The following is a 26,160-nucleotide window of genomic DNA, read 5'->3' on the forward strand; positions in this document are numbered from 1 at the left end:
GTCCGAACCGCCGAAAGTGAAGCTAAATTCCTCTGAAAAAGAATGGAGAGAGCCGAAACCTGCCCTTTGAGGAAGCTGAGAGCCAGCCCCAAGTCCATGCCCAACTGCAGGAAAGCCAAGAGTCGCGGCAAAGAGAACCAAACGGGAGGCAGCTGATGCCACTCGCACCAACAAAAGTAGGACTTCCAAAGTCCCGAATCATGGACCACCGCATCCGAAAAACCCCTAGCCTTCAGTACGGCAGCTTCAGCAGCCATGCTGTTAAATGTAGCGACCCTAAATTCGGGTGAAAGATCGGCCTTTGCGATAGCAGGTCCTCCTGAAGAGAAAGACGCCAAGGTTCGTAGGCGAGAAGGGCGACTACAGACGCATGCCACGACTCCACTGAATCACCAGCAGGTCGCACGCCAGGGCCCTAGAAACTGTGACCAAGTCCTCTACCTTGTTGTTGAAGCGTAAGGCCATGAGATCCACATCCGGCCGACCCTACCGCTCGCAGATGGCTCGAAAGACCTGCAGGTGAAGAGCCCACTCGCCACGCCAGGATCGAGACGCTCCGAGCTGAGAAAGTATGCAATCCAGTTGTCGAATGCCGGGGATGTGAACTGCCGATAGCGGTGGCACATGTTTCTCTGCCCAGCTGAGAATCAGCGCCGTCTCCGCCATGGCTGCCGGGCTCTGAGTGCCACCCTAGTGATTAAGGTACACCACCGCCGTGGAGTTGTCGGACTGAACCCGAACCCAGAGATGATCGACCCAATGCCAAAGTGAAAGCCGAATCGCCCTCAACTCCACAACATTAATTGGAAGATACTGCTCCTCGCGTGACCATACTCCTTGAACAGAGAGATTTTCTAACACTCACTCCCCCCCCCCCCCCCCAACCCCTGAGGCTTGCGTCCGTTGTAAACACCTTCCAACGGAGAGGAAGGAACAAGCGGCCCAACGTCAACATCTGAGACACCAACCATCATCTGAGAGCCCGGCGAACTGGGGCAGGGAGACGCATGGGCCGATCCAGAGAGGCTGGGGAGTGGTTCCAGCCGGACAGAATGGCTCGCTGAAGCGTTTTGGCATGAAATTGAGCATCGGGAACTGAGACCACGTGCCTCAGAGCCCGCATGCAGCGATGAATGGGAACCGAACCTGGCTGCAACAAGGGGAGAACCTGAAGACAGAGCAGATAGCTTCTCCTGAGGCAAGAACACCTTGGCCTGACATGTGTCCAGTACCATGCCCAGATAAGTCAACCGCTGCGATGGAGCCTGTTCAGGATCCCTCCGAAGCGCTCCAGGGTGTCCAGAACAATGCTCAAGCTGTCCACTGTCCCCCGGAACGATGGACCCGTCACCAGGATGTCGTCTAAGTAAGGGATCGCCACAATCCCCCTGGCATGGAGCATTGCAATGACTGCCGCCAGAACTTTCGTTAAGACCCTGAAAGCCTTGTCCAGCCCAAACGGGAGGGGTACAAACTAGTAGTGAAATTGACCAACTGCGAACCGGAGAAACCTCTGATAACTGACGCAGAAGGGCACATGAAGATAAGCATCCTTGATGTATATCGAGGACAGGTACTCCCCCGGTTGCATGGGCGCAATGACCGAACTCAGGTACTCAATCCGGAAGCTACGGACACAAAGGAAATGGTTGAGCACCTTGAGGTCCAGAACGGGTCGGACTGTCCCCTCTTTTTTGGGAATCACAAAGAGATTGGAGTAAAACCCCCGAAAACAGTCTTGCGCAGGAACCGTAACAATCACACCTTGCTGCAGCAGCATGCGAATTGCCAGAAGAAAAAAAAAATACTCTGCAGCTGCGGGAGAGGCTGGAGGAGACAACCGAAAAAAACAGGACGGATCGGAGGACTTAAAATCCAGCTTGTAGCCCTCTGCAATGACCTCCCTCACCCATGCGTCCGAAACGTGAATCGGCCAGACTTGCCGAAACAAATGAAGCCGGCCGCCCACCCGAACGGAGGGCGCCGGAAGCCACCCGTCATGCAGCGGAGCTCTTAGGGTTAAAGGACTTGGAGCCCTGTTGACGGGAACGCCAGGAAGGGCGAGGCTTGAAGGAAGGTGGGGGCTTCTGATCCGTGACAGACTTGTCAGATGCCCTTTTAGGGGTTAAAAAAAAAACTCTGAAAGGGGAAAAAATATATAAAAGGTTTACAAGTTTTTTTTACCTATTAGACCGCTCCCTGTTCTGTGGCAAATGGGTGCTCTTTCCACCTGTAGCGTCCAAAATGATCTCATCCAGGTGCTTACCAAAAAGTCTGCTGCCGGTAAAGGAGAGGGACTTCAGGGTGCGCTATGAAGCATTATCTGCCGCCCAGCAAGAGAGCCATAGGGTACGCCGAATAGCCACCAACAGGGCTGACGAATGAGCCATAAGCCTGGCTGCGTCCAAAGAAGCTTCACAAATATACGCACTGGCATGAGAGAGCTGCAGGGCTATATCTGCAAGCTCCCCCCTGGGGACTCCCGACTATACAGTCCCTGACAAAAGTCTTGTCGCTTGTGTACGAATTGACCTGAAGTGCTGCTAAAATATATTTCTAATCAAGATTTTGTTGCAAGAAATGGTTCATTTTAATCCCAACAGATTTTGTAATAATGTTTCAGTGCAAAACGAAACTGACAAAAAGTATTTTAATATTCACAGCTTGGTAAAGCCCATTGAGTCAATTTTCGCCAAGACATAAGTGTTGTCGCCTTGTCATATGAGCTTCACCTGTTACTAATAATGATCAATTAGGTCTCAAGTGTGTATAAAAAGAACCCCAGTACACTAGACCTTCACATCAACTGCAACTAGACCTCTGCAAACATGCCTAAGATTCACCCGGAGACTAAAGTGTTGATGATCAAGAGGCTGAAGACCAGATCCACTGCTGATGTGGCAGACACCTTCAATGTGTCTCAGCGTCAAGTTCAGAGGATGGAAAAAAGATTTGAAGAGACTGGAGACATTTTGGACAAGGCCAGGTCAGGCAGACCCCGCAAGACAACTGCTCGAGAGGACCGTTTGTTGGCTCGAAAATCCCAGGCCAGCCCATTTTCCACTGCAGCAGAACTCCACGAGACCTGGTCACCTGAAGTCCTTGCGTCAACCAGAACAGTTGGTCGGATTCTGTCTCGAAATGGCCTCCATGGTCGAATCAGTGCCCATAAGCCAGCACTAAACAAAAGACAATTGAAAAAACGTGTGGCATTTGCCAAGGGCCACAGCCTACTAAAAGGATGGACGCTGGAAAAGTGGCAGAAGGTGGATTTTTCAGATGAATCTTCTGTTGAATTACACCACAGTCGCCGCAAATATTGCAGGAGACCTACTGGAACCCGCATGGAGCCGAGATTTACCCAGAAAACAGTGAAGTTTAGTGGAGGCAAAATCATGGTCTGGGGTTACATCCAGTATGGGGGTGTGCGAGGGATCTGCAGGGTAGAAGGCAACATCAATAGTCTAAAATACCAAGAAATCTTAACTACCTCTTATATTCCCAACCATAAAAAAGGCCACATCCTGTAGCAGGATGGTGCTCCATCGCATACTTCCATCTCCACATCAAAGTTCCTTAAGGCGAAGAAGATCAAGATGCTCCAGGATTGGCCAGCCCAGTCACCAGACATGAACATCATTGAGCATATGTGGTGTAGGATAAAAGAGGAAGCATGGAAGACGAAACCAAAGAATATTGATGAACTCTGGGAGGCATGCAAAACTGTTTTCTTTGCTATTCCTGATGACTTCATCAATAAATTGTATGAATCCTTGCCAAACCGCATGGATGCTGTCCTTCAAGCTCATGGAAGTCATACAAGATATTAAATTTGGATCTCACAGCACCACTACTTAATTTGCTGACATATTTTTGGATTTGCAGTAAAGTTGTTCAATTTCTGTATAGGCGACAAAACTTTTGTCTTGCCAAAACTTGACCTTTCTGTCTTGATTAAATGATAAATCTTTTTTCAGTGAAACTAATTTATTTCAGTGCATTAAACATCATTTGGGAGGGCTTTAGCTTTTCATATGAGCTATTTCTAACACCAATTGATTAATTAAAAGTCAGGTTAATAGCAGGAGTTTCTACAAAATAGAGAAGCGACAAGACTTGTCAGGGACTGTAGACCCCAACGTAAATTACTGTATTTTTCGCCCCCATAAGACGCACTTTTCCCCCCTAAAATGGGAGGAAAGCGCTAGTGCGTCTTAAGGGGTGAATGTAGGGCAAAATAAATATACAATGTGCGGTGCATTGCTTGTGCACGGTACATCGCAGGCAGCGCTGCATAGAAACAGCAGCCTGCGATACCGGACATCCGTGTTACCTGAAGAGGGAGAGCCCGGCGGGTGCGCAGTGCGTGCTGGTTGATAGGGATGGCCTCATCATGTGCTGGGTGGTAGGGAAAGGTCTGCTGCGGCGGGCGCTGGGTGGTAGGGTCAGATGGTGTGGCTGGTGCAGGGTTATAGAGAACGGCTGACCCCGTCTGGTGGTGGTTGACAGGGACCGGCCGGCCGATATGCAGGGAGACGTTGAAGGGAGTGTGGGAGCAGGCAGATGAGGGGCCGAGCAGGCTTTCCTGCCACACATGCCTGCTCCTGTGTATGTGCGCTGGGGGCTGATAAGAGGTATGAGGGCTGAATGGGGGTCTTATTTTAGATTGGGGCTCTTATCTGAGGTATAATTGGGGGTCATTCACTTTGGGTTCTGAGCCGAGTTCTAATTAACATTGGGGGACCGATTGGTGGTCTGACCTGAAATCTAATGAAATTTCTTTTTTCTCTCATTGTCCTCCTCTACAACAGTCTTATGGGCTTGTGCATCTTCTAGGGCGAAAAATACGGTACTTGGCCACTCCCCCATCGCCTTTCTCACCCAAGTAGCGGCAAACACCAGCTGCAGCGTAGTGCCAATGCTTCAAAGGCAGATTTTGCAAACGCTTCCAGTTGTGATATTAGAGAAAGAAGCCCCATCCGCCATTGGCAAGGTAGTATGTTTAGCCAAGCGGGAAACTGGCGAGTCCACTATGGGCGAGGACGACCATTTTTTTAGTCAAATCCTCCAGAAAAGGATAAAGGACGTTTAAGCGTTTTGGCAAGGCAAAACATCTATCAGGAACATTCCACTCATTGGAAAGAGAGGAATCAAACTCCTGGTGGTTGGGGAAACACTTGTGCGAGCGACGGGACCTTCTAAAAGAAAAACCCGAGCTGGCAGACGACCTGGGATACTCAACTGGCAACGTCTCAATAACCGCCGTAATTAGATTGTCCACCTTGGAGGACAGTTTGGACAACTGACCCTCTGGCGGGACAACATACTCATCTGACTCCCCCTCCTCAGAACATGCCTCTTCCACTGAGGACACGTCTGAGTGAGACTCTCTAGCAGGAGGAGGAGAGGCCGAGGAAACGTGAAACACAGACACCCTTTTGGGGGAGGTTGTTCTGGCCCGTTTTGCGGGACGGCCGCAATGGGCACGCGTCCCATGATCACCAGAGAGGACTGCCTTGCCGACAAACGCCCTAATATCTCCACAATGGCCTTGTTGGTATTGGAGACATCCTGTACCACCCTAGACAGGGAACGCGCCCATTCTGGTTATACCATAGGCTGGGCAGCAGGAACCATTGGGTCCAGAGCCAAGCCACTTGATGGTGGAGCTGCACACGGAAAGCAGAGGGAGTTTGACTGAAGGGATGGAAACTTTGCGCGACACAACGCACAGGCAAAATGACGCACCGACGGAACCGCTGGCTTCGGTTCAGACATAATGACAACCTTGCGCCTAACTGAGGGGAAGGTTAGGCCCTGTAAGAAGGGACAAACAGCAATTATCCAGCCTGTGTCCAACCAAGCCACCAAACCAGCTCATCAGCATCCCGCCAGGTGCTTTAAATGCCGGATGTGGGCGGAGCCCACTCTCCCTCTGCTCAGCTGCCGCGTGGGAGCAAGGAAACCACAAGAACCGGCCTCCAAAATGACGCCGGCCCTCAGCGCCAGCCCTCCATCTCGGTCCCCACCCGCCCGCGTTCCGGCACACACACCCACATCCCCGGCCAAGCCCAGACACTGGCCGGGGAAAAATAAGCCATGGGGGGAAAAGGGGCCCTGCAGGAGCAGGCCGCACCAAAGCAAGGGCCTAAATTAACCATGGCCCCATCACGCCTGACGCGCAGAAACAGAGATTGCTTAAACAGATGAACCGCAATGTTCTTTTCCCTGGAAAACAGAAGCCCCCATGCTCCCAAACTCCACTACAGGGCTGACCTGGGGAGATTAATTAATGCTGTGAGCAGTGCTCCTAGCAGCCGGCTGCTCACCTGCATACCCCCCCCTCCCCTTCCTGGAGGGGCCCAGCCTCAGCCGGGTCACCCATGGAGAGGGATGCTACACCGGAACAGAGGGGACTTGCAGTGGACGGCTGTGGTGACCCGAACATCTGCCGGAAATAAATGTTTTGAGGGAACCTCTGGTCCTCCTTTGCTTCTGGAGAACAAGAAGGAGTAGGGGGTTTGGGGTACCCCTGGTCTCCTGGGTGGGAGTGCAGGCAGTTTTAAGGACTGCCTGAAATTCCCACTAGAAAAAAGAAAAACAAAAAACAGACCAGCAACGCAGGGAGGTCTGCCTCCTACAGACACTAAGCTAAAACTGATTTAGCTTAGTCCCTCTGTAGGAAGGGTATAGCTGAAGGGGGAGGAGCTTACACTTTAATTAGAAATTATGTTCAGAACATCTACCCATTAGGACAGACAATTTTTGCAGTAATAACATCTGCCTGCAGCTGCTTTAGGCCTCATGCACACGACCGTTTTTCGGGTCCGCATCTGAGACGCAGTTTTTGCAGCTCGGGTGCGGACCCATTCACTTTAATGGGGCCGCAAAAGATTCAGACAGCATTCCGTGTGCTGTCCGCATGCGTTGCTCCGTTCCGAGGCCCCGCAAAAAAAATATAGCATGTCCTATTCTTGCCTGTTTTGCGGACAAGAATAGGCATGTCTAAAATGGGCCGCCCGTTCTGTTCCGCAAATTGTGGAAGGCACGCGGGCGGCTTCAGTTTTTTACGGACCGCAAAAAACGGCACTAGGCAGTTTGTGCATGAGGCTTTACTCTTACATCCTTGTGACAACAATTCCAGCCTAGGCTCTGTCCTTTCGTAGAACCGAATCACCAGTCAAATCAATGTTTACACTCTACCGCCCCTTTTGTGCGCCATGAAACCAGCTTAAATTTCCCCAATTCCACCTTTTTTTCCCACCAAATCAAATTTGAAAATTGTACCTAGTAGTTTTATGGTACCACATCCGATGAGGTTCCATGCCGGTACCATGAAGGTCGAGTGACCACACTGCTGACTAGTGAGTACATTATATTACTACCAGCTAGTAATAGCCACAGTGGAAAACTACCTGGTACCAAACTAAGCAGAGAAGGGTAGACCTAGTAGCATGCAGTGAAAAAATGGCTGATCTGCTTCAGATATACTAATGACGTGTGGACCGTTGATGTACATGGCAATTTGAGTTTACACAAACTTCCCTGGTCTTCAAAAAGACTGCAAACTAAATAGCAATATTAGAATGGTTAAAAACAGAAGCCAGAACTGTATGAAATAAAACACAGAGACACAAATGTTAAAAATAATAAGGATTCCTAATGACAAAGGGTGCATAAATCCACAGCATCAAACAGTACCAGGAAAGTGGGTGAGATCCCGAGAAACCCGTACTGTAACAAATCTGCAGCTGTGGATTTCTGCAGACGTCATCCTTCCTAATAGAGAGGATGAAATCCGAAGTTATTTCTGCAGAAAAAAAAAAAAAAAAAAAAACACACACACACACACACACACACACACACACACACACGTGTTAGGCTACTTTCACACTTGCGTTTTTGTCTGGATCCGTCTTGTATCTGCACAGACGGATCCGCACCAATTATGCAAACGCTGGTATCCGTTAATAATGGGTTTGTTTGCATTATTCTTTTAAAAAAAAGTCTAAGTCAAAACGGATCTGTCTTGACTTACATTGAAAGTCAATGGGAGACGGATCCGTTTTTAATTGCACCATATTGTGTCATTGAAAAACGGATCCTTTCTCATTGACTTACATGGTAAGTCTAAAAGGATCCGTTAGGCTCCGCATAGTCAGACGGTCACCAAAACGCTGCAAGCTGCGTTTTAGTGACAGTCTAAAAAACGCAACGGAGACCAAACGCATCCTTATCCATTCAGAATCATTGGGGCTGAACTGATCCGTTTTGGGCCGCTTGTGAGAGCCCTGAAACGGATCTGACAAGCGGACCCAGAAACGCCAGTGTGAAAGTAGCCTTAAGTTGAGTGTGGAGAACTCGCCTGGGATCACTTGAGCAGTTAAATGTTCCTGTCCGAATGCCAAATTTGGTCACTTTTTTCACCATCTTCTCCCAGTGGACCTTATTTACAAGAGGACTCCGGTCATTTGCAATCACCTGCAAGTAATGAAAAAGGCGCATTTAGGATTAGGGAAGAAAAAAAAAAAAGAAAATATCAAGACCGGCGTTTCGGTCCATCACACATTTGGACAAAAGCACCCGCATAAAAGCTGTACATTATGTCCCGATGCAGATTCCTGGCAAATGTATTTTTCTGAACACTATTAAAATAGCGCCAACAAAAAAAAAGGGGGAGGGGGGGAGGCTATCTGATCTTTGGATTTCTGCATTCGGATGTTCTGTACACCACCAGTGGTTGCCCCTTCGATTTTCTTCGATTCAAGAGAACTGAAGAACATCATAGGCTTTAGACAACCATTTAGAGGGCTATTAAGGATGCTGCAATATTTTAGTTTTTTCAACATTGCATCTGAGAGCCACCAAGATGCCATAAACCGAGGGGCACAAATATGTCATTAGAGGGCATGCAGCACTTCACATTATGCTCATGTGCTATGCTAGAAAACCATTTTTAAAAACATTGTTTTCCTCTCAAACTGGTCCTGTTATGTAGTCTGCCAACACGGCATGATGCAAGGAGTGCACACAGAACCTCTCACCTAGAAACCCGAGAAGCAAACATGAGACTGACTCCACTAAGAAAAGGCGGTGCAGACAAACAGGTTCAGAGATCGCTGTTATTGACGCATGCACAGCAGAATTAAAGGGGTAGTCCCACCGTAAAGATGTTCTAGAGGTGTGGGATCTCGGAGCGCTGTGACACTCTGGAGACTCAAAATGACTATGTATTACATGATCTCACATTCATATGAATAGCTGCCACGTAATACCGCTAGAGGCCACTGTACGAGAAATTGGCAGCTTCCTTCAAAAGTATCAGCTGATCGCTGAGGTTTCAGCTGCCACACTTAAAGGGGTTTTCCCAATCTCAGACAATGGGGTCTTATCACTAGGATATGCCCCCCCTTGTCTGATAGGTGCGGGTCCCAATGCTGGGACCAGCACCTATATCAAGAACGGAGCGGGGACAAAGCCTCCCTCCATTTCTATGTGGTCGCCGAAAATATCTCAGCGCTGGCTCGGCTATTTCCGTCAGGCCCATAGAAGTGAATGGGAGTGGTGGCCGGTCATGCGCGGTGCACTCCCATTCACTTCTATGGGAAGAGCTAGGGTTCTCCAGCCACCACTTTCCCTGCTCCATTCTCTGTGTAGGTGAGGGTCCCAGCGATGCGACCCGTACCTATCAGACAATGTAGGGACATATCCTAGCGATGGGAATACCCCTTTAATTTAATCCTTTGAGGACATGGTTATTTTCCATTTTTGCTTTACACTCAGCCTTCCCGGAGCCATTATCTTTTTATTTTTCTGTTCGCTTAGCCGTATGAGGGCTTGCGGGACAAGCTGGACTTTCTACTGTCACCATTAAATATTGCATAAGATGTAGTAGGGGGCAAAAATTCCAAATGGTGTGAAAATGGGGGGAAAAAAATGCAATCCCGCCATAGTTTTCTGAGTTTTGTTTTTAAAGAGTTCACTATGGAGTAAAACTCCCTTCATTCTCTGGGTCACTACGATTACAGAGATAGCACAATTCCGTTTTAGCAATTCCGTTATTTTCCATTTTAATCACCTGCAAAAAAAAACTATTTTCAGTGATTATTCTGGCCACAATATGCAGGTTTAGACCGGTTATTCAGCTAAATAAATATTCACAAATAACTAAATGTTAGTTCTGAGCAAACTGTAAAAAAAAAAAAAAAAAAAAAAAAATAAAATGTATCTAGAAAAACAAAAAACTACCAAGCGCTGCATATACAATGGATTTGGAAAGTCTTCAGACCCTTTTCATTTTTTTTAACATTTTATGTTATGTTGCGGCCTCGTGCTAAAATAAAATTTTTTTTTTTTTTAAAGTTTCCCCATCAAGCTACACTTAGTACCTCATGATGAGAAAGTTAAAAACAGATTTTTTTAGTAAGTTTATAAAAAAGGAAAATTCAGCCAATTGGACATGATTTGGAAAGACACAGCCCTGTCCATATGACGTCTCACAGCTGGCAACGCACATCAGAGCAAAAACCAAGCTACGTAGAGGAAAGAACTGCCTGTAGAGCTCAGAGAAAGGATTGGGTGGAGGCATGGATCTGGAGAAGGGTACAAAAGCATTTCTAATGCACTGAAAGTTCCCAAGAGCACAGTGATCTCCATACTTCTTAACCACTTCCCATCTGGGCCATTTGCCCCCTTCCTGACCAGGCCTAATTTTGCAAATCTGACATATCTCACTTTATGTGGTAATAACTTTGGAACGCCTTTATTTATCCAAGTCATTCAGAGATTGTACTTCATGATAGTCATAAATTTGAGTCAATATATTTCACCTTTATTTATGAAAAAATCCCAAATTTACAAAAAAAAATTGAAAAATTCGCAATTTTGTACATTTCGATTTCTCTGCTTTTAAAACAGAAAGTGATACCTCATAAAATATTTATTACTTAACATTCCCCATATGACTACTTTATGTTGGCATCATTTTGGAAATGTCATTTTATTTTTTTAGGATGTTAGAAGGCTTAGAAGTTTAGAAGCAATTCTTCAAATTTTTAAGAAAACTGCCAAAACCCACTTTTTAAGGACCAGTTTAGGTATGAAGTCACTTTGTGGGGCCTACATAGTGGATACCCCCATAAATTACCCCATTGTAGAAACTACACCCCTCAAGTTACTTAAAACCAATTTTACAAACTTTGTTAACCCTTTAGGCGTTCCACAAGAATTAAAGGAAAATGGAGATCAAATTTTTAAATTTCACTTTTTTGGCAGATTTTCCATTTTAATCCAATTTTTTCTTTAACACATCGATGGTTAACAGCCAAACAAAACTCAATATTTATTACCCAGATTCTGCGGTTTACAGAAACACCCCACATGTGGTCATAAACTGCTGTATGGGCACACGGCAGGGCGCAGAAGAAAAGGAACTCCACATGGTTTTTAGATGCCATGTCCCATTTGAAGCCCCCTGATGCACCCTTACAGTAGAAACTCCCAAGAAGTGACCCCATTTTGGAAACTAGGGGATAAGGTGCCAGTTTAATTGCTACTATTTTTGGGTACATATGATTTTTTGATCATTTATTATAATACTTTATGGGGCAAGGTGACCAAAAAATTGGTTGTTTTAGCACAGTTTCTATTTATTTATTTTTACAGCGTTCACCTGAGGGGTTCAGTCAAGTGACATTTTTATAGAGCAGATTGTTACGGACGTGGCGATACCTAATATGTATACTTTTTCTTATTTATTAAAGTTTTACACAATAATAGCATTTTTGAAACAAAAAAATTATGTTTTAATGTGTCCATGTTCTGAGAGCTATAGTTTTTTTTTATTTTTTGAGAGATTTTCTTATGTAGGGGCTCATTTTTTGCGGGATGAGGTGACGGTTTTATTGGTACCATTTTGTGGGACATACGTGTTTTTGATCACTTGGTGTTGCACTTTTTGTGATGTAAGGTGACAAAAAAAATGCTTGTTTTGACAGTTTTTTTTTGTTTTGTTTTTTACGGTGTTAATCCGAGAGTTTAGTCATGTGATATTTTTATAGAGCTGTTTTTTACGGACGCGGCACTACCAAATATGTCTATTTTATTATATTTTTTCTATTTTTTTATTTTACACTTTTCATCCCCCATAAGGTCATACAAGACCTCTGGGCGACATTTACTTCACTTTTTCTTTTTTTTTTCACTGTTGATTTCTCCTGTAACTGGGGCTGACATAGTAGCCCCAGTTACAGAAGAAATACACCCCCCAGAGAGGCTGTACAGCATAATACCGTGCTGTACAGCCTCAGTGCAGGGCTGATCGAGGTCTCTGAAAGACCTCACACAGCTCCTGCACTCTCCGGTCCCGGCGGTCACATGACCCAGGGGTGTGGAATTCCTATCGCCCGACGCCCGGGAAATGCAGTTCCGGGCGCCGGGCAAGTAGTTTGAACAGTTGTTTAGCCCTGTGCGGGCAAGTAGCAGGGACATGTCGGTTGGGCAGTAATAGGAGCGGTCATATGCTAGCCGCGAGCTGACCGCTCCTACATCTATGTCAGCCTGCCCCTGCATCGTGCATATGAGTACCGTACATACAGAGGCGGACTGACCGGTCGGCACTTCGGACATGGTCCGAGGGCCCGGCCGGGATGGGGGCCCGCCCCAGAATAACATAACACCGGGCCCCGCTCACTGTAATAGTAATATTCCGATGTGAACAACTTGAAATCCCCTGCGATCCTCTCCCTCTCTGTACTCACAACCTCAGCAGCAGGCAGTGTAATAGGAGCCGACAGTGGAAGCTAGCCCCACCCCTCCCCACCCTCCAACCAATCAGAGGCAACCAGCAGTCCAGCACCGACTCACAGCACAGGGGGAGTCGCAGGGACTCAGAATCGTCTGAGAGTTTATTAGTTAAAAGAATCGAATGAGTCAGAAACTGTGTCACCGAGTCCCTGCCAGACTTCCTGCTCTGCGGCTCCCTGTCTCCCGACAAGTCCGTCCGGGGGGGTGGTATAGTATTGCATGTAGCAGAGCTGTGTGTGTACAGGGTGCTTGCAGCAATGTAGCAGAGCTGTGTGTGTACAGGGTGCTTGCAGCAATGTAGCAGAGCTGTGTGTGTACAGGGTGCTTGCAGCAATGTAGCAGAGCTGTGTGTGTACAGGGTGCTTGCAGCAATGTAGCAGAGCTGTGTGTGTACAGGGTGCTTGCAGCAATGTAGCAGAGCTGTGTGTGTACAGGGTGCTTGCAGCAATGTAGCAAAGCAGGAAGCCTGGCAGGGACTCTGTGACAGGATTATTTTAACTCAAAGAATCAAATGAGTCTCTGACTCATTTGATTCTTTTAACTAATAAACTCTTAGACCATTATCTAAATCCCTGCAATAACTATACAGTGTAATTACATCAGTCAGCTCCACTGCAGCAGAGCTGTGTTCGCCAGGAGCGAGTCCCTCCAGACCTTCGGTTCACTTGAGAGCCGACTCAGCAAGTGAACCGAAGATTCGATGAGCTGAGCATGCGCATTGATATTGGCTTCACTTGCTTCTGCCGGCTCAGGAAGTGAACCGAAGATCCGATTCATGAAAAAGATCCGAACTTCCCATCTCTAAAACTCATTAGCAGGCCGGGCGGCAGCGCAACTCACTGACGTCACGCGCCTGCTCCGCCTGCTTCATTCATAAAGTGGGAGGAGCAGGCACGTGACGTCAGTGAGTTGCGCTGCCGCCCGGCCTGCTACTGAGTTTGTGAGTACAGAGAGGGAGAGGATCGGAGGGGATTTCAAGTTGTTCACATCGGAATATTAGTATTACAGTGAGCGGGGCCCGGTGTAATAGAATACAGTGACTGCACCGGGCCCCGCTGCCATTACAGCACCAGATGCCGGTGTTCCGTTTACTTGACAGTATTATGTCAGTGTTATCCAATACATTCCAGAACTGTAAGGGTTACATAGCATCATAAATCAGTATAATGCTATGTGACCCCAGTCAGCGCTTGCAGGTCAGGCCGGGAGCTGCGATGTGGACAGGCTCCGGGAGGAACGCTCATCTGCAGGGGTGTCAGAAATAACGGTTGTGCTGTCTGTCTTCTGAGGCTCTGGCCCTGCCTGCAATCTGCACTGCACGTGGCACTTGATAAACTATAATGTCTCCTTGTGGCCCCCATACAGTATAACGTCACCTTGGGGCTGCCCTAGTGCCCCATACAGTATAACATCACCAAGCGGCTGCCCCCGCACAGTATAACGTCACCCTGTGGCCCCCGCCCCCATACAATATAACGTCTCCCTGTGGCCCCCACCCCCATACAGTATAACATCTCCCTGTGGCCCCCTCCCCATACAGCATGACTTCTCCTTGTGGCCCTGCCCCCATACAGCATAACGTCTCCTTGTGGCCCCCACCCCATACAGCATAACATCGCCTTGTGGCCCCCGCCCCCATACAGTATAACGTTAGTATAAGTTCAGGACAAGTAGATGGTCATGAGGGACAAGTAGATTGAGCCCCCACTTTAGTCCTTCGACAAGTAGTTTTTAAAAAAAATTTCCACACCCCTGTGACCGCAGGGCCGGAACAGGAAGCGCATAGCGCTTCCTTCTCTGCAGACACAGCGCTCGGTGAGCGCTGTGTATGCAGCGATCCAGAAGGCAGGGACACCTGGGCACTGTCCCTGCCTTCTCTCTGGGTTGCCCTGCTGTCACTGACAGCGGGCAACCCGATCAGCAGCTGCACGATTAGCGTGCAGCTGCAGTTTCTGAACGGACGTTCTGGAACGTCCATTCAGAAATAGAGATCCACCTCCCGGACGTTTATATCCTATGGGCGGACGGGAGGTGGTTAAATTGAAGAAGTTTAGAACAACCAGGACTCTTCCTAGAGCTGGCTGCCCCACCAAACTAAGTAATCAAGAGGTGACCAGGAACCCAATGGTCACTGTGGCTGAGCTCCAAAGATCCTGTGTGCAGATGGGAGAAACTTCCAGAAGGTCTACCATCACTGCAGCCTCCTCCAATCTGGGCTTTATAGCAGAGCGGCCAGGAAGAAACCTCTCCTTAGTAAGAGACACATGAAAGCCCGACTGGAATTCGCAAAAAAAAGCACTTGAAGGACTCTCAGACGGTAAGAAACAAGATTCTCTTCACTGATGGAACCAAGATAGAACTTCTTGGCCTCAATTCAGAGGTAATTCTATGTGTGATGTCTGAAGGAAACCAGGTATTGGCCATCACCAGCCCAATACCACCCCTACAGTGAAGCATGATGGCGGCAGCATCATGCTGTGGGGCTGTTTTTCAGCGGCTGGGAAAGTATAAAGTGCAATTCACACAGCTAGAAAAACAGTCAACCCTTTGTGACAGAACGGCTCAATATTTTTAATAAAGAACAATTGAAAAATGTTTTAGCCCAAAATGAGTAAAATGCAATCATACAAAATTGCCTTTAAGCACACAGCCAAGACAACACAGGAGTGGCTTAGAGACAACTCAGTGAATGTCCTTGAGAGGTCCAGCCAGAGGCCCGACTTGAACCCAACTGAACATTTCTGGAGAGACCTGAATATGGCTGTCCACCGATAGTCCCCATCTAACCTGACAGAGCTTGAGAGGATCTGCAGAGAAGAATGGATGGAAACCCCAAAATCCAGGTGCAAACCTTGTGGCATCATACCCAAGAAGACTGGAGGCTCAAATCGTTGCCAAAAGGGCTTTAACTAAGTGCTGAGTAAAGGGTCTGAATACTTATGTCAATGCAAGATTATAGTTTTTCCTTTTAAATAAATTAGCAAAGATTTAATTTTCTATTCCGTTCTTATTATAGAGTATTGAGTGCAGAATTAGGTTTTTTTTATTTTATTTTAGCACAAGACCACAACATAACAAAATGTGAGAAAGTGAAAGGGTCTGAAGACTTTCCGAACACACTATACAATTAGATAGACTAGTACAATGCTGCATGGGGAACATATCACCGCTGCAGCGGCACGCGCGACCCCCCCCCCCCCCCCCCCATCCACTCGAAGCATGATAGACCCAAGAAGCTAGGACCGAGCGGTGGAGAGAAAGTAAGTGTGCTCTCCTCCATAAGTCTGGCGGGAAGGACCCCTTTAACCACCTCCGGACCGCCTAACGCAGGATTGCGTTCCGGAGGTGGCAGCGCTGCGCAGAGTCACGCATATACGCGTCATCTCGCGAGACGCGAGATTTCGCTCAAAGCCGGCCCGCGCATGCGCATCGCGGGCCGGCAAAATTAAAAGAAGTATTTCGTCACCAGCCTGCCAGCAACGATCATTGGCTGGCAGGCTGGCGATTTTCAAAAAATCCAATCCAAAGTCATATAACAGATCATATTAGTAAATATGATCTGTTATATGGCTTGTCTGCTCCTCTGCTGGTCCTTTTCGTCGGTTGGATCCAGCAGAGGAGCAGACTGAACTGTGAGTACACCAACACTACACCTTAGCCCCAGATCACCCACCTGCACCCCAATTAACCCTTTGATCACCCCTTTGATCGCCCCTGTCAATCACTAGTGAAAGGAAAAAAAGTGATCAGTGTAAACTGTCACTTTTTTTTTTCCACTGGTATTGGCTGTTAGGTTTTAGGGATAGTTTAGGCCCCTTGGTTAGGTAGTTAGCGTCAGTTAGCGCCCACCCCATCGCACCGCAGTCACTTTTATTCGCTGTTTAGCGTATCGCTAATCAGCATTTGTACTTTTATAGTATCTGTAAGTGATCAAAACTGATCTATAATAGTATTAGTGTCACCTTAGCTCGCCCTCCACCCAAAACGCAGTGTTTGCCCGATCAGGCCTGATCGGTCGCCCACACGTGCGTTCACCCACGCCCGCCCCACCGCAGTGACAAAAAATATATATTTTTTGATCACTGCACATTCATTTTACACGCACTGCGGCGATAAAAAAATCAGTTTTGATATTTTTTATCAACCGCAGCGGCCTCCGGTACTTCGCTAGCCTCCCCTTTGTAAGACAGGCTTGCTTTTTTTCTTGGGTAGTCTCAGGGAATACCCCTAAATTTAGTAGTCCAAAATGTCAAACAGGGGGTATTCTTCTGAAGAGGCCTACAGGATTCTGACCCAGTCGGATGAGGAGTGGGAACCCTCATCTGACGAATCTAGCGGGTCAGAATATGAACCTGTGGAAAGCAGTGGCTCTCTGACCCAAAGTTCGGACGAGGAGGTGGAGGTCCCTGGCAGCACCAGGCGTACCCGGCCCCATGTCGCTAGACCACAGGTTACGCAGGATCCGCTTCAAGAGCAGCAGAGTGGGGCTGTCGCTGCCGGATCACGTGGTGAGGCATACACCAGCAGCGCAGCCCTCCCTGGACCTAGTACCAGCACTGCCGTACAAGATGGTGACGTGGCGAGCACCAGAAGGGCAGTTGAAGCTGGTACGGTGGCACGTGCACTAGTTACCCCGTCGCAGCCACCGCACAGACAGGCCCGTAGAGCCCCTAGAATCCCTGAGGTGCTGGCAAACCCTGATTGGCAGTCACCAACTTCAGCCGCACCTGTAGTTCCCCCTTTCACCGCCCAGTCTGGAGTTCGGGTTGAGACGGCTCAAATCGGTTCGGCCCTGGGATTTTTTGAGCTGTTCTTGACTGCGGAGCTCTTGGACTTAGTCGTGGCAGAGACCAACCAGTATGCCACACAATTTATATCCGCAAACCCGGGAAGCTATTATGCCCAGCCTTTCCGGTGGAAACCAGTCCAAGTTTCCGAACTTAAAATTTTTTTGGGCCTCCTCCTCAACATGAGCCTGACAAAAAAGCATGAATTGCGGTCATATTGGTCAACGCACCCAATTCATCACATGCCCATGTTCTCTGCTGCTATGTCCAGGACACGTTTTGAGACCATCCTGCGTTTCCTGCACTTTAGCGACAACACCACCTCCCGTCCCAGAGGCCACCCTGCTTTTGACCGGCTCCACAAAATTCGGCCCCTCATAGACCATTTTAACCTGAAATTTGCAGATTTGTATACCCCTGAGCAAAACATCTGCATAGACGAGTCCCTAATACATTTTACCGGGCGCCTTGGCTTCAAACAATACATCCCAAGCAAGCGTGCCCGGTATGGGGTCAAATTGTATAAGCTCTGTGAAAGGGCCACAGGCTATACCCACAAATTTCGGATCTATGAGGGAAAAGATCAGACCCTGGAGCCGGTCGGTTGCCCTGACTACCTGGGGAGCAGTGGGAAGACAGTCTGGGACTTGGTGTCACCCTTATTCGGCAAGGGGTACCATCTTTATGTCGACAATTTCGACACAAGTCTGGCCCTCTTTAGGCATTTGTTTCTAGAACGGATTTGCGCCTGTGGCACCGCGCGAACTAGTCGCGTGGGCTTCCCCCAACGGCTTGTAACCACCCGTCTTGCAAGGGGGCAGAGGGCTGCCTTGTGTAACGAAGAACTGCTCGCGGTGAAATGGAGAGACAAGCGTGACGTTTACATGCTCTCCTCCATTCACGCAGACACGACAATCCGAATTGAGCGAGCAACCCGTGTCATTGAAAAGACCCTCTCAGTCCACGACTATAATGCGCTCATGGGAGGGGTGGACTTCAATAACCAGATGTTGTCTCCGTATTTAGTTTCCCGCAGAAGCAGACGCTGGTATAAGAAGGTGTCTGTATATTTGATTCAATTGGCGCTGTACAATAGTTTTGTTCTCTACAGTAAGGCTGGGAGAACAGGATCCTTCCTCAAATTCCAGGAAGAGATCATCGAGAACCTCCTTTACCCAGGAGGTTCCGTGGCCCCATCCACCAGTGTAGTTAGCCGTCTACACGAGCGACATTTCCCCAGTGTCGTTCCTGGTACCTCAACCCAACCGTCACCCCGAAAAAGATGTCGTGTCTGTAGCAGGAGTGGAATAAGGCGTGACACCCGCTATTTCTGTCCTGACTGTCCGGACCACCCTGCCCTATGCTATGGAGAGTGTTTCCGGAAGTACCACACACAGGTACACCTAGCATAGGGATCACATCTCACAGGACAGGCACACAGGGCTATTAGGGCCCATTCACTCACAGCTGCTGCAAACCTCTCCTTTCACCTGGGATAAAGTGCATAACGTACTTCGCCACATCTTTGGGCGATTTGCGCTTTGCACATTGTCCCATGGGGAAGGAGAGGTTTGTTCTATAAAGGTAAAAAAAAACTAAACAAAAAAAAAAATACCGGTAAGTAAAAAAGTTAAACGTTCAGTTAAAAAAGTTTAAAAAAAGTTTCTATGTTCTGTTCAACAGTTAATAAAGTTATTGCTTTGCGGCCTGGTTTTTTCTTTTTTGTTTTGTTTTTTTTACCTTTCAGGTGGACCAACCGATCGACTAGCTGCAGCACTGATGTGCATTCGGACAGAAGCATTGCGCTGCTGTCAGATTACACGCAAGTCGGTGTATGCGGCGCTGCAAGACGGGATTTCTCCTCTGCAGTAAAAGATACGTTTGCCGAGGCATATGAGCGGTGTTCATATACTTTGGCAAACACTTTGTATATATAAAAAAAAAAAATCCCGGCAATGATTTATTCATCCACATCGATTGATGTGAATGGAGAAATCTGGTTTGCCAGGGCATACAAGCTGAAGTGGGTATGGATGTTGGGCGGAGCTCCTATGTCCTGGCAGACGCCTTTCCCCTCCTTTTTCTTTTTTTGGCAGAGATTTTTTCATCCACATTGATCGATGCGAATGAAGAAATCTGTGCCGTTCATTTTTTTCTTTCAGCCCAGAGGCTGAACGGAAAAAAAAAATCTCATTACCCGTATGCTCAATATAAGGAGAATAGCAGAAACTCCTAATGCTGGGCATACATGTAATGATTGCGGAGACCCTCAAATGCCAGGGCAGTACAAACACCCCACAAATAACACCATTTTGGAAAGAAGACACCCCAAGGTATTCGCTGAGGGGCATATTGAGTCCATGAAAGATTGAAATTTTTGTCCCAAGTTAGCGGAAAGGGAGACTTTGTGAGAACAAAATCAAAAAAAATCAATTTCCGCTAACTTGTGCCAAAATTTTTTTTTTTTTTCAATGAACTCGCCATGCCCCTCATTGAATACCTTGGGGTGTCTTCTTTCCAAAATGGGGTCACATGTGGGGTATTTATACTGCCCTGGCATTTTAGGCGCCCCAAAGCGTGAGAAGAAGTCTGGTATCCAAATGTCTAAAAATGCCCTCCTAAAAGGAATTTGGGCCCCTTTGCCCACCTAGGCTGCAAAAAAGTGTCACACATCTGGTATCTCCGTACTCAGGAGAAGTTGGGGAATGTGTTTTGGGGTGTCATTTTACATATACCCATGCTGGGTGAGATAAATATCTTGGTCAAATGCCAACTTTGTATAAAAAAAATGGGAAAAGTTGTCTTTTGCCAAGATATTTCTCTCACCCAGCATGGGTATATGTAAAATGACACCCCAAAATACATTCCCCACCTTCTCCTGAGTACGGAGATACCAGATGTGTGACACTTTTTTGCAGCCTAGGTGGGCAAAGGGGCCCATATTCCAAAGAGCACCTTTCGGATTTCACAGGTCATTTACCTACTTACCACACATTAGGGCCCCTGGAAAATGCCAGGGCAGTATAACTACCCCACAAGTGACCCCATTTTGGAAAGAAGACACCCCAAGGTATTCCGTGAGGGGCATGGCGAGTTCCTAGAATTTTTTATTTTTTGTCACAAGTTAGTGGAAAATGAGACTTTGTAGGAAAAAAAAAAAAAAATCATCATTTTCCGCTAACTTGTGACAAAAAATATAAAGTTCTATGAACTCACTATGCCCATCAGCGAATACCTTAGGGTGTCTACTTTCCGAAATGGGGTCATTTGTGGGGTGTTTGTACTGTCTGGGCATTGTAGAACCTCAGGAAACATGACAGGTGCTCAGAAAGTCAGATCTGCTTCAAAAAGCGGAAATTCACATTTTTGTACCATAGTTTGTAAACGCTATAACTTTTACCCAAACCATTTTTTTTTACCCAAACATTTTTTTTTTATCAAAGACATGTAGAACTATAAATTTAGAGCAAAATTTATATATGGATGTAGTTTTTTTTTGCAAAATTTGACAACTGAAAGTGAAAAATGTCATTTTTTTGCAAAAAAATCATTAAATTTCGATTAATAACAAAAAAAGTAAAAATGTCAGCAGCAATGAAATACCACCAAATGAAAGCTCTATTAGTGAGAAGAAAAGGAGGTAAAATTCATTTGGGTGGTAAGTTGCATGACCGAGCGATAAACGGTGAAAGTAGTGTAGGTCAGAAGTGTAAAAAGTGGCCTGGTCTTTCAGGGTGTTTAAGCACTGGGGGCTGAAGTGGTTAAAAGTAACACTTAGCATTGCGTAGAAAAACCAGTTACCTGCACCAGCCAGATGCCATCCTTTGTGTCCTCCACCAGCTCGTAAAAGTGCATTTCTCCACTGAAGTTTGTGCTGGATCCGGCTTCGGAGGCCTCTTCTTCCTTTAAGGCAGAGTACAACTCGCCTTCCATAAGATCTCCTGGTAATGACAGTCACAATAAAAGATTAGGACGACACTGAATAAAGTGACGACATTCACATAATCACTAAGAACACAAATCAGAGGCGACACACTGCCAATACATCGGGCAGGGGTAGTTCAGCCCTGGTACCTTTTCTGCAGACTCACATGGGTAAACAACTCCCACAATCCCCACTTTCACCCCGGCAGCCCCCCTGACATGAGCATCGGAGCAGTTCATGCTCTAATGCTCTCCTTTGTCCTGCACTAAATCACACAGGGCAAAGGCGTTTTTTGGAGATCCGGTGACGTACCGGGGCTCTCCATGGGGCTGCCAGGAAGCCCGGTGACGTCACCGCCACTGATGGGCAGGCTACGGCTACGGCAGTGCTAAAGCCCGCCCATCAGAGCCGGTGATGTCACCGAACACACTGCTGGGCAGAAGTTTCCGCCTGGCAGTGTGTTATGATAAACAAAAGAGTACGTGCCCTGCACGATTTAGCGCAGGGCAAGGGAGCGCATCGGAGCAGGAGATACTTCGATGCTAGCCTCAGGGGGGCTGCCTGGGTGAAAATAAGGGTATGTCCGGGTTCAGCTCTGAACCCGGACAACCCCTTTAATGGGGTTATGCCATGACTGATGTAAAAATGAAAATCAGAATCATATAGTACTTGAGAATCTATGACCAGCCCTGTACCTCACATGGATGCAGAGATCTCCACATTCATTGCTCCAATTGTTCTGTTAGATTTATTTCAAGCTGGCAGCTCAGGGGCGTGTCCTTTCTGCTGCAGCTCGGGGGCGTGTCCTTTCTGCTGCAGCTCTTTCCCTGTAACTGTCACAGCTTCAGAAGGGCTGGTGGCAGTTGAAGATTTAAACAGAGTGCATGCGACCACCTCAGTGTGATGAAGGAGAAATAAGGAAAAAGACAACCAGCAGGTGGCGCTATGCAGATACATTTTATTGCATAGCTCACTGGCTATACTAAATTTTTCCTTCATGCAATTACAAAAGTATTTAAATCCAGGTGCTGGTTTGAAAAAGGTAGAGAATTTTTCCTGGCACAACCCCTTTAGAGGAAACCGATGGTAATGCTAATTGCGGACTTTAAACCCGTCAGATGCCGTGGTCAAATGTGACCATGGCATCTGGGGGGATAAAATCAGGAGCGCACACTACCAGCTGTGCTCCCGCTTCCCCCAGAAAGGAGCGGGGAGCCGGATGTAGTGTGCGGCAGGCAGCCCTTGTACTCAGGAGTGGTACAGGGCTACTGTACATTAGTTCCTATGGAGAGCCTGCCTGTAGCAGGACTTCAAAGAAATACAGTTTGATTCTGAAAAGTATTTAAAAAAAATATATAAAAATTCAAAATCACCCCCTTTCCCTAAAATGAAAATAAAAGTACATAAACAATTTTAAAAAATAAACATCATGGGTATCGCTGCATGGGAAAACAACAGTACTATTAAAATATATGTTATAACACTGAACGCATTTTGAAGACGGATCCGTCTTCAAATGCTTTCAGTTCACTTGCGTTGTTACGGACCCGGCGGGCACCTCCGGCAAATGGAGTGCACGACGGATCCGGACAACGCAAGTGTGAAAGAGGCCTTACTCTCCATTCAGAATGCATGGGGATAAAACTGATCAGTTCTTTTCCGGATTTGAGCCCCTAGGACGGAACTCAGCGCCGGAAAAGAAAAACACTAGTGTGAAAGTACCCTTAATAATAATTCAACCCCATTTGAATTTTTTTCCCACTTCCCACTACATTGTATGCAACCATAAATGGTGCCATTAGAAAGTACAACTTGTCCTGTTTAAAAAAAAAAAAAAAAAAACAACACACTATCGGCTATGTGAATGGAAAAATAAAAAAGTTATTGCTTTGGTAAAAAAAATTCTAAAATTTAAATAACCCGGTCATTAAAGGGATAATCAATGAAAGCACTTGTAATATGCTATACGTAGCAAGCTCATAAGTTCCCCCTAGTGGTGACTGAAGGGCAGCACATGCGGCAGGAGAAATAGACAGGCTTGGTCGGTCACAGCAGTCCTTTATTCTGGCAGAATATGAAAGGTCCCTTGACTTGTATGGTAGCGTATACGGACACGAGTCTGAGACGCCGCACGAAAGAGGTTTTCCATGAAGAGATAAATGTTTTCAAAAAGCAAAATTAAAACAATTAGGAAAAATCTACCCGCAGAATTTTTCTTCATTATTACAGTGGCGCCCCCTCAACACTTGTTTCCTCTCGTTCGTGATGACATAGGGTCATCATGATTACGGGCAAGAGGAAGCAGGTGGTGGTGCGGACCGGCAGCGCCGAAGAAGGAAGAGACAGTCAGTATATCCTTTTTTTCTCTTCTGCCCTTAATCTCCTTTCATCATTTATCACAGTCAGACAGACAGACACCGTATATAAGGAGCAGAGCCTGAATCACCATTTATAGTGAAATCGCTCCACACTACATTATAAGCAGCCATACAATGCAGAGAAGGATCAGGAAAATGATGTGCAGTCAGCACCCATCTGATCCCCTACAAATGCCCCCTTCACTCCCATCAATGTCCACAGCCGAAGCCTCAGTAGCTGTTGGCAGGGCCGTCCTGTGCTCTACTGACAAGGTGGGTGGATCGATACACAGGGTGATTAATAGCTGCCCAGTGCAGAGCTGAGAACAGCAGGCACAGCATAGCATGACCCGTGACCACAGTACAAAGCAGCATTAGTAGTGTGCTTACTCAGGACGGTGCCAGACAGCGCTCCCTCCTCCCCCTGCCACGCCAGACAGCGCTCCCTCCTCCCCCTGCCACGCCAGACAGCGCTCCCTCCTCCCCCTGCCACGCCAGACAGCGCTCCCTCCTCCCCCTGCCACGCCAGACAGCGCTCCGTCCTCCCCCTGCCACGCCAGACAGCGCTCCGTCCTCCCCCTGCCACGCCAGACAGCGCTCCGTCCTCCCCCTGCCACGCCAGACAGCGCTCCGTCCTCCCCCTGCCACGCCAGACAGCGCTCCGTCCTCCCCCTGCCACGCCAGACAGCGCTCCGTCCTCCCCCTGCCACGCCAGACAGCGCTCCGTCCTCCCCCTGCCACGCCAGACAGCGCTCCGTCCTCCCCCTGCCACGCCAGACAGCGCTCCGTCCTCCCCCTGCCACGCCAGACAGCGCTCCGTCCTCCCCCTGCCACGCCAGACAGCGCTCCGTCCTCCCCCTGCCACGCCAGACAGCGCTCCGTCCTCCCCCTGCCACGCCAGACAGCGCTCCGTCCTCCCCATGCCACGCCAGACAGCGCTCCGTCCTCCCCATGCCACGCCAGACAGCGCTCCGTCTTCCCCATGCCACGCCAATCGGCCAGTATGTCCCTCAACAGTGTTTGCTTTCCTATATCGCACTAGCAGGGGTCAACCCCCACATAGCGGAAGCCACAGTGAGCCCCTCTAATACACCGCCACCAACAATGTGCTCCCCAATACAGTGCCAGACCTTCCATTACAAGTACCAACCTCACCATCTGATGCTAGCGGTTTTCAGACAATTTAGATATGTACTATTACGTGAACATTCATACCTGATTTCTCCACCAGTTCCCGGACATCTCTCTTCTCCGGAAGCCCAGAGTATCCCAGTCCCCGACATTCCAAAACGGTCTTCAGCTGGTGAAAGCTTAACGTCACTGGGTCCACAAGTTGGCTGGCGAAAATACCCGTCTCATACCACACGATGGTCTCAAAGAACCTTGCCAGGACAAAGAGGATGAGAAAGTAGAGGAGGAGGAGAAACAGCTTCAGCCACATTTTGCCAGTCTTCAAGGATGCAAGTCTCTCTGTCCTCGCCTGTGAAATCAGAGACGGATATAACCGGTGTCAATAAAAAACAACCTGAGGACTTCACACCATTAATTAACCCAATGTTCTCCCGAGGCTTCAGGGATGCGAGATGATTACGACACCTCACGTGTCCTCCATATGTATGAAGGTGATATACCGCATTCAGGAATGTGTCAACATTTTACATCATCTACAGTTCATACCTACATAATACGCTGACGTCACTCAACTTCTCTTTTACAATTTTTTTGTCCCCACTGAGGACTTCAACATGCGGTATTGCAAAACAGTATGCCTGTCAGTGTATAACCGGATAGCAAAATTAAAGAGCTAGGTATATTGGGTACACATCCCTATAGTATAGTAACAGACAAATATTGATAAAGGGGACGCTAAAATGGAGCAAAAATAATAAATATTTTATTGGTGCTACTAATGGAAAGGGGGGAAACCTATATTAGTAATACTAAGACTAAACCGTCTATCCAGATTAATGTAACCTCATCGTGCATTGACAGTGGCACTACCTACTATGGTATGTAGGAGGACTGCTGTAGGTATCATATGCAGATAGACAGACTGATGATCGGATATGGTACTCCGAACGGCAAAGTGTTGCCTATACAATTAATATGTGCTGGTGGAATAGATACTAAAAGTGTGGTATATCCTCTGGGAGATGTGATAATGTCTAATACCCCAGACCAATGAAGGAGATATCACACGCAGCAAACAAATGAACTGACCAGTGACAGGCGTATCACTGAGCAGTGGCGGTTAGTGAGAGGAGCGGCCGTGCCCTGTGCCGACTCT

General features: G+C 47.5%; 1 protein-coding gene across 1 annotated transcript in view; it reads right to left on the bottom strand.

The window, feature by feature from the left end:
- RNF103 (ring finger protein 103) overlaps window positions 1-26,160 on the bottom strand; it is a 35,925-nt gene that overhangs the window by 3,765 nt on the left and 6,000 nt on the right. The window contains exons 2-4 of the mRNA XM_040419258.1: window positions 25,089-25,353; window positions 21,393-21,532; window positions 8,366-8,481 (exon numbers count right to left, since the gene is read on the bottom strand). Of these exons, the coding sequence (XP_040275192.1) occupies window positions 8,366-8,481; window positions 21,393-21,532; window positions 25,089-25,314 (482 nt within the window). The 5' untranslated portion in view covers window positions 25,315-25,353. The remainder of the gene's footprint in view (window positions 1-8,365; window positions 8,482-21,392; window positions 21,533-25,088; window positions 25,354-26,160) is intronic.

This window comes from Bufo bufo, chromosome 2 (assembly GCF_905171765.1).
Source record: "Bufo bufo chromosome 2, aBufBuf1.1, whole genome shotgun sequence".
Classification (NCBI taxonomy): domain Eukaryota; kingdom Metazoa; phylum Chordata; class Amphibia; order Anura; family Bufonidae; genus Bufo; species Bufo bufo.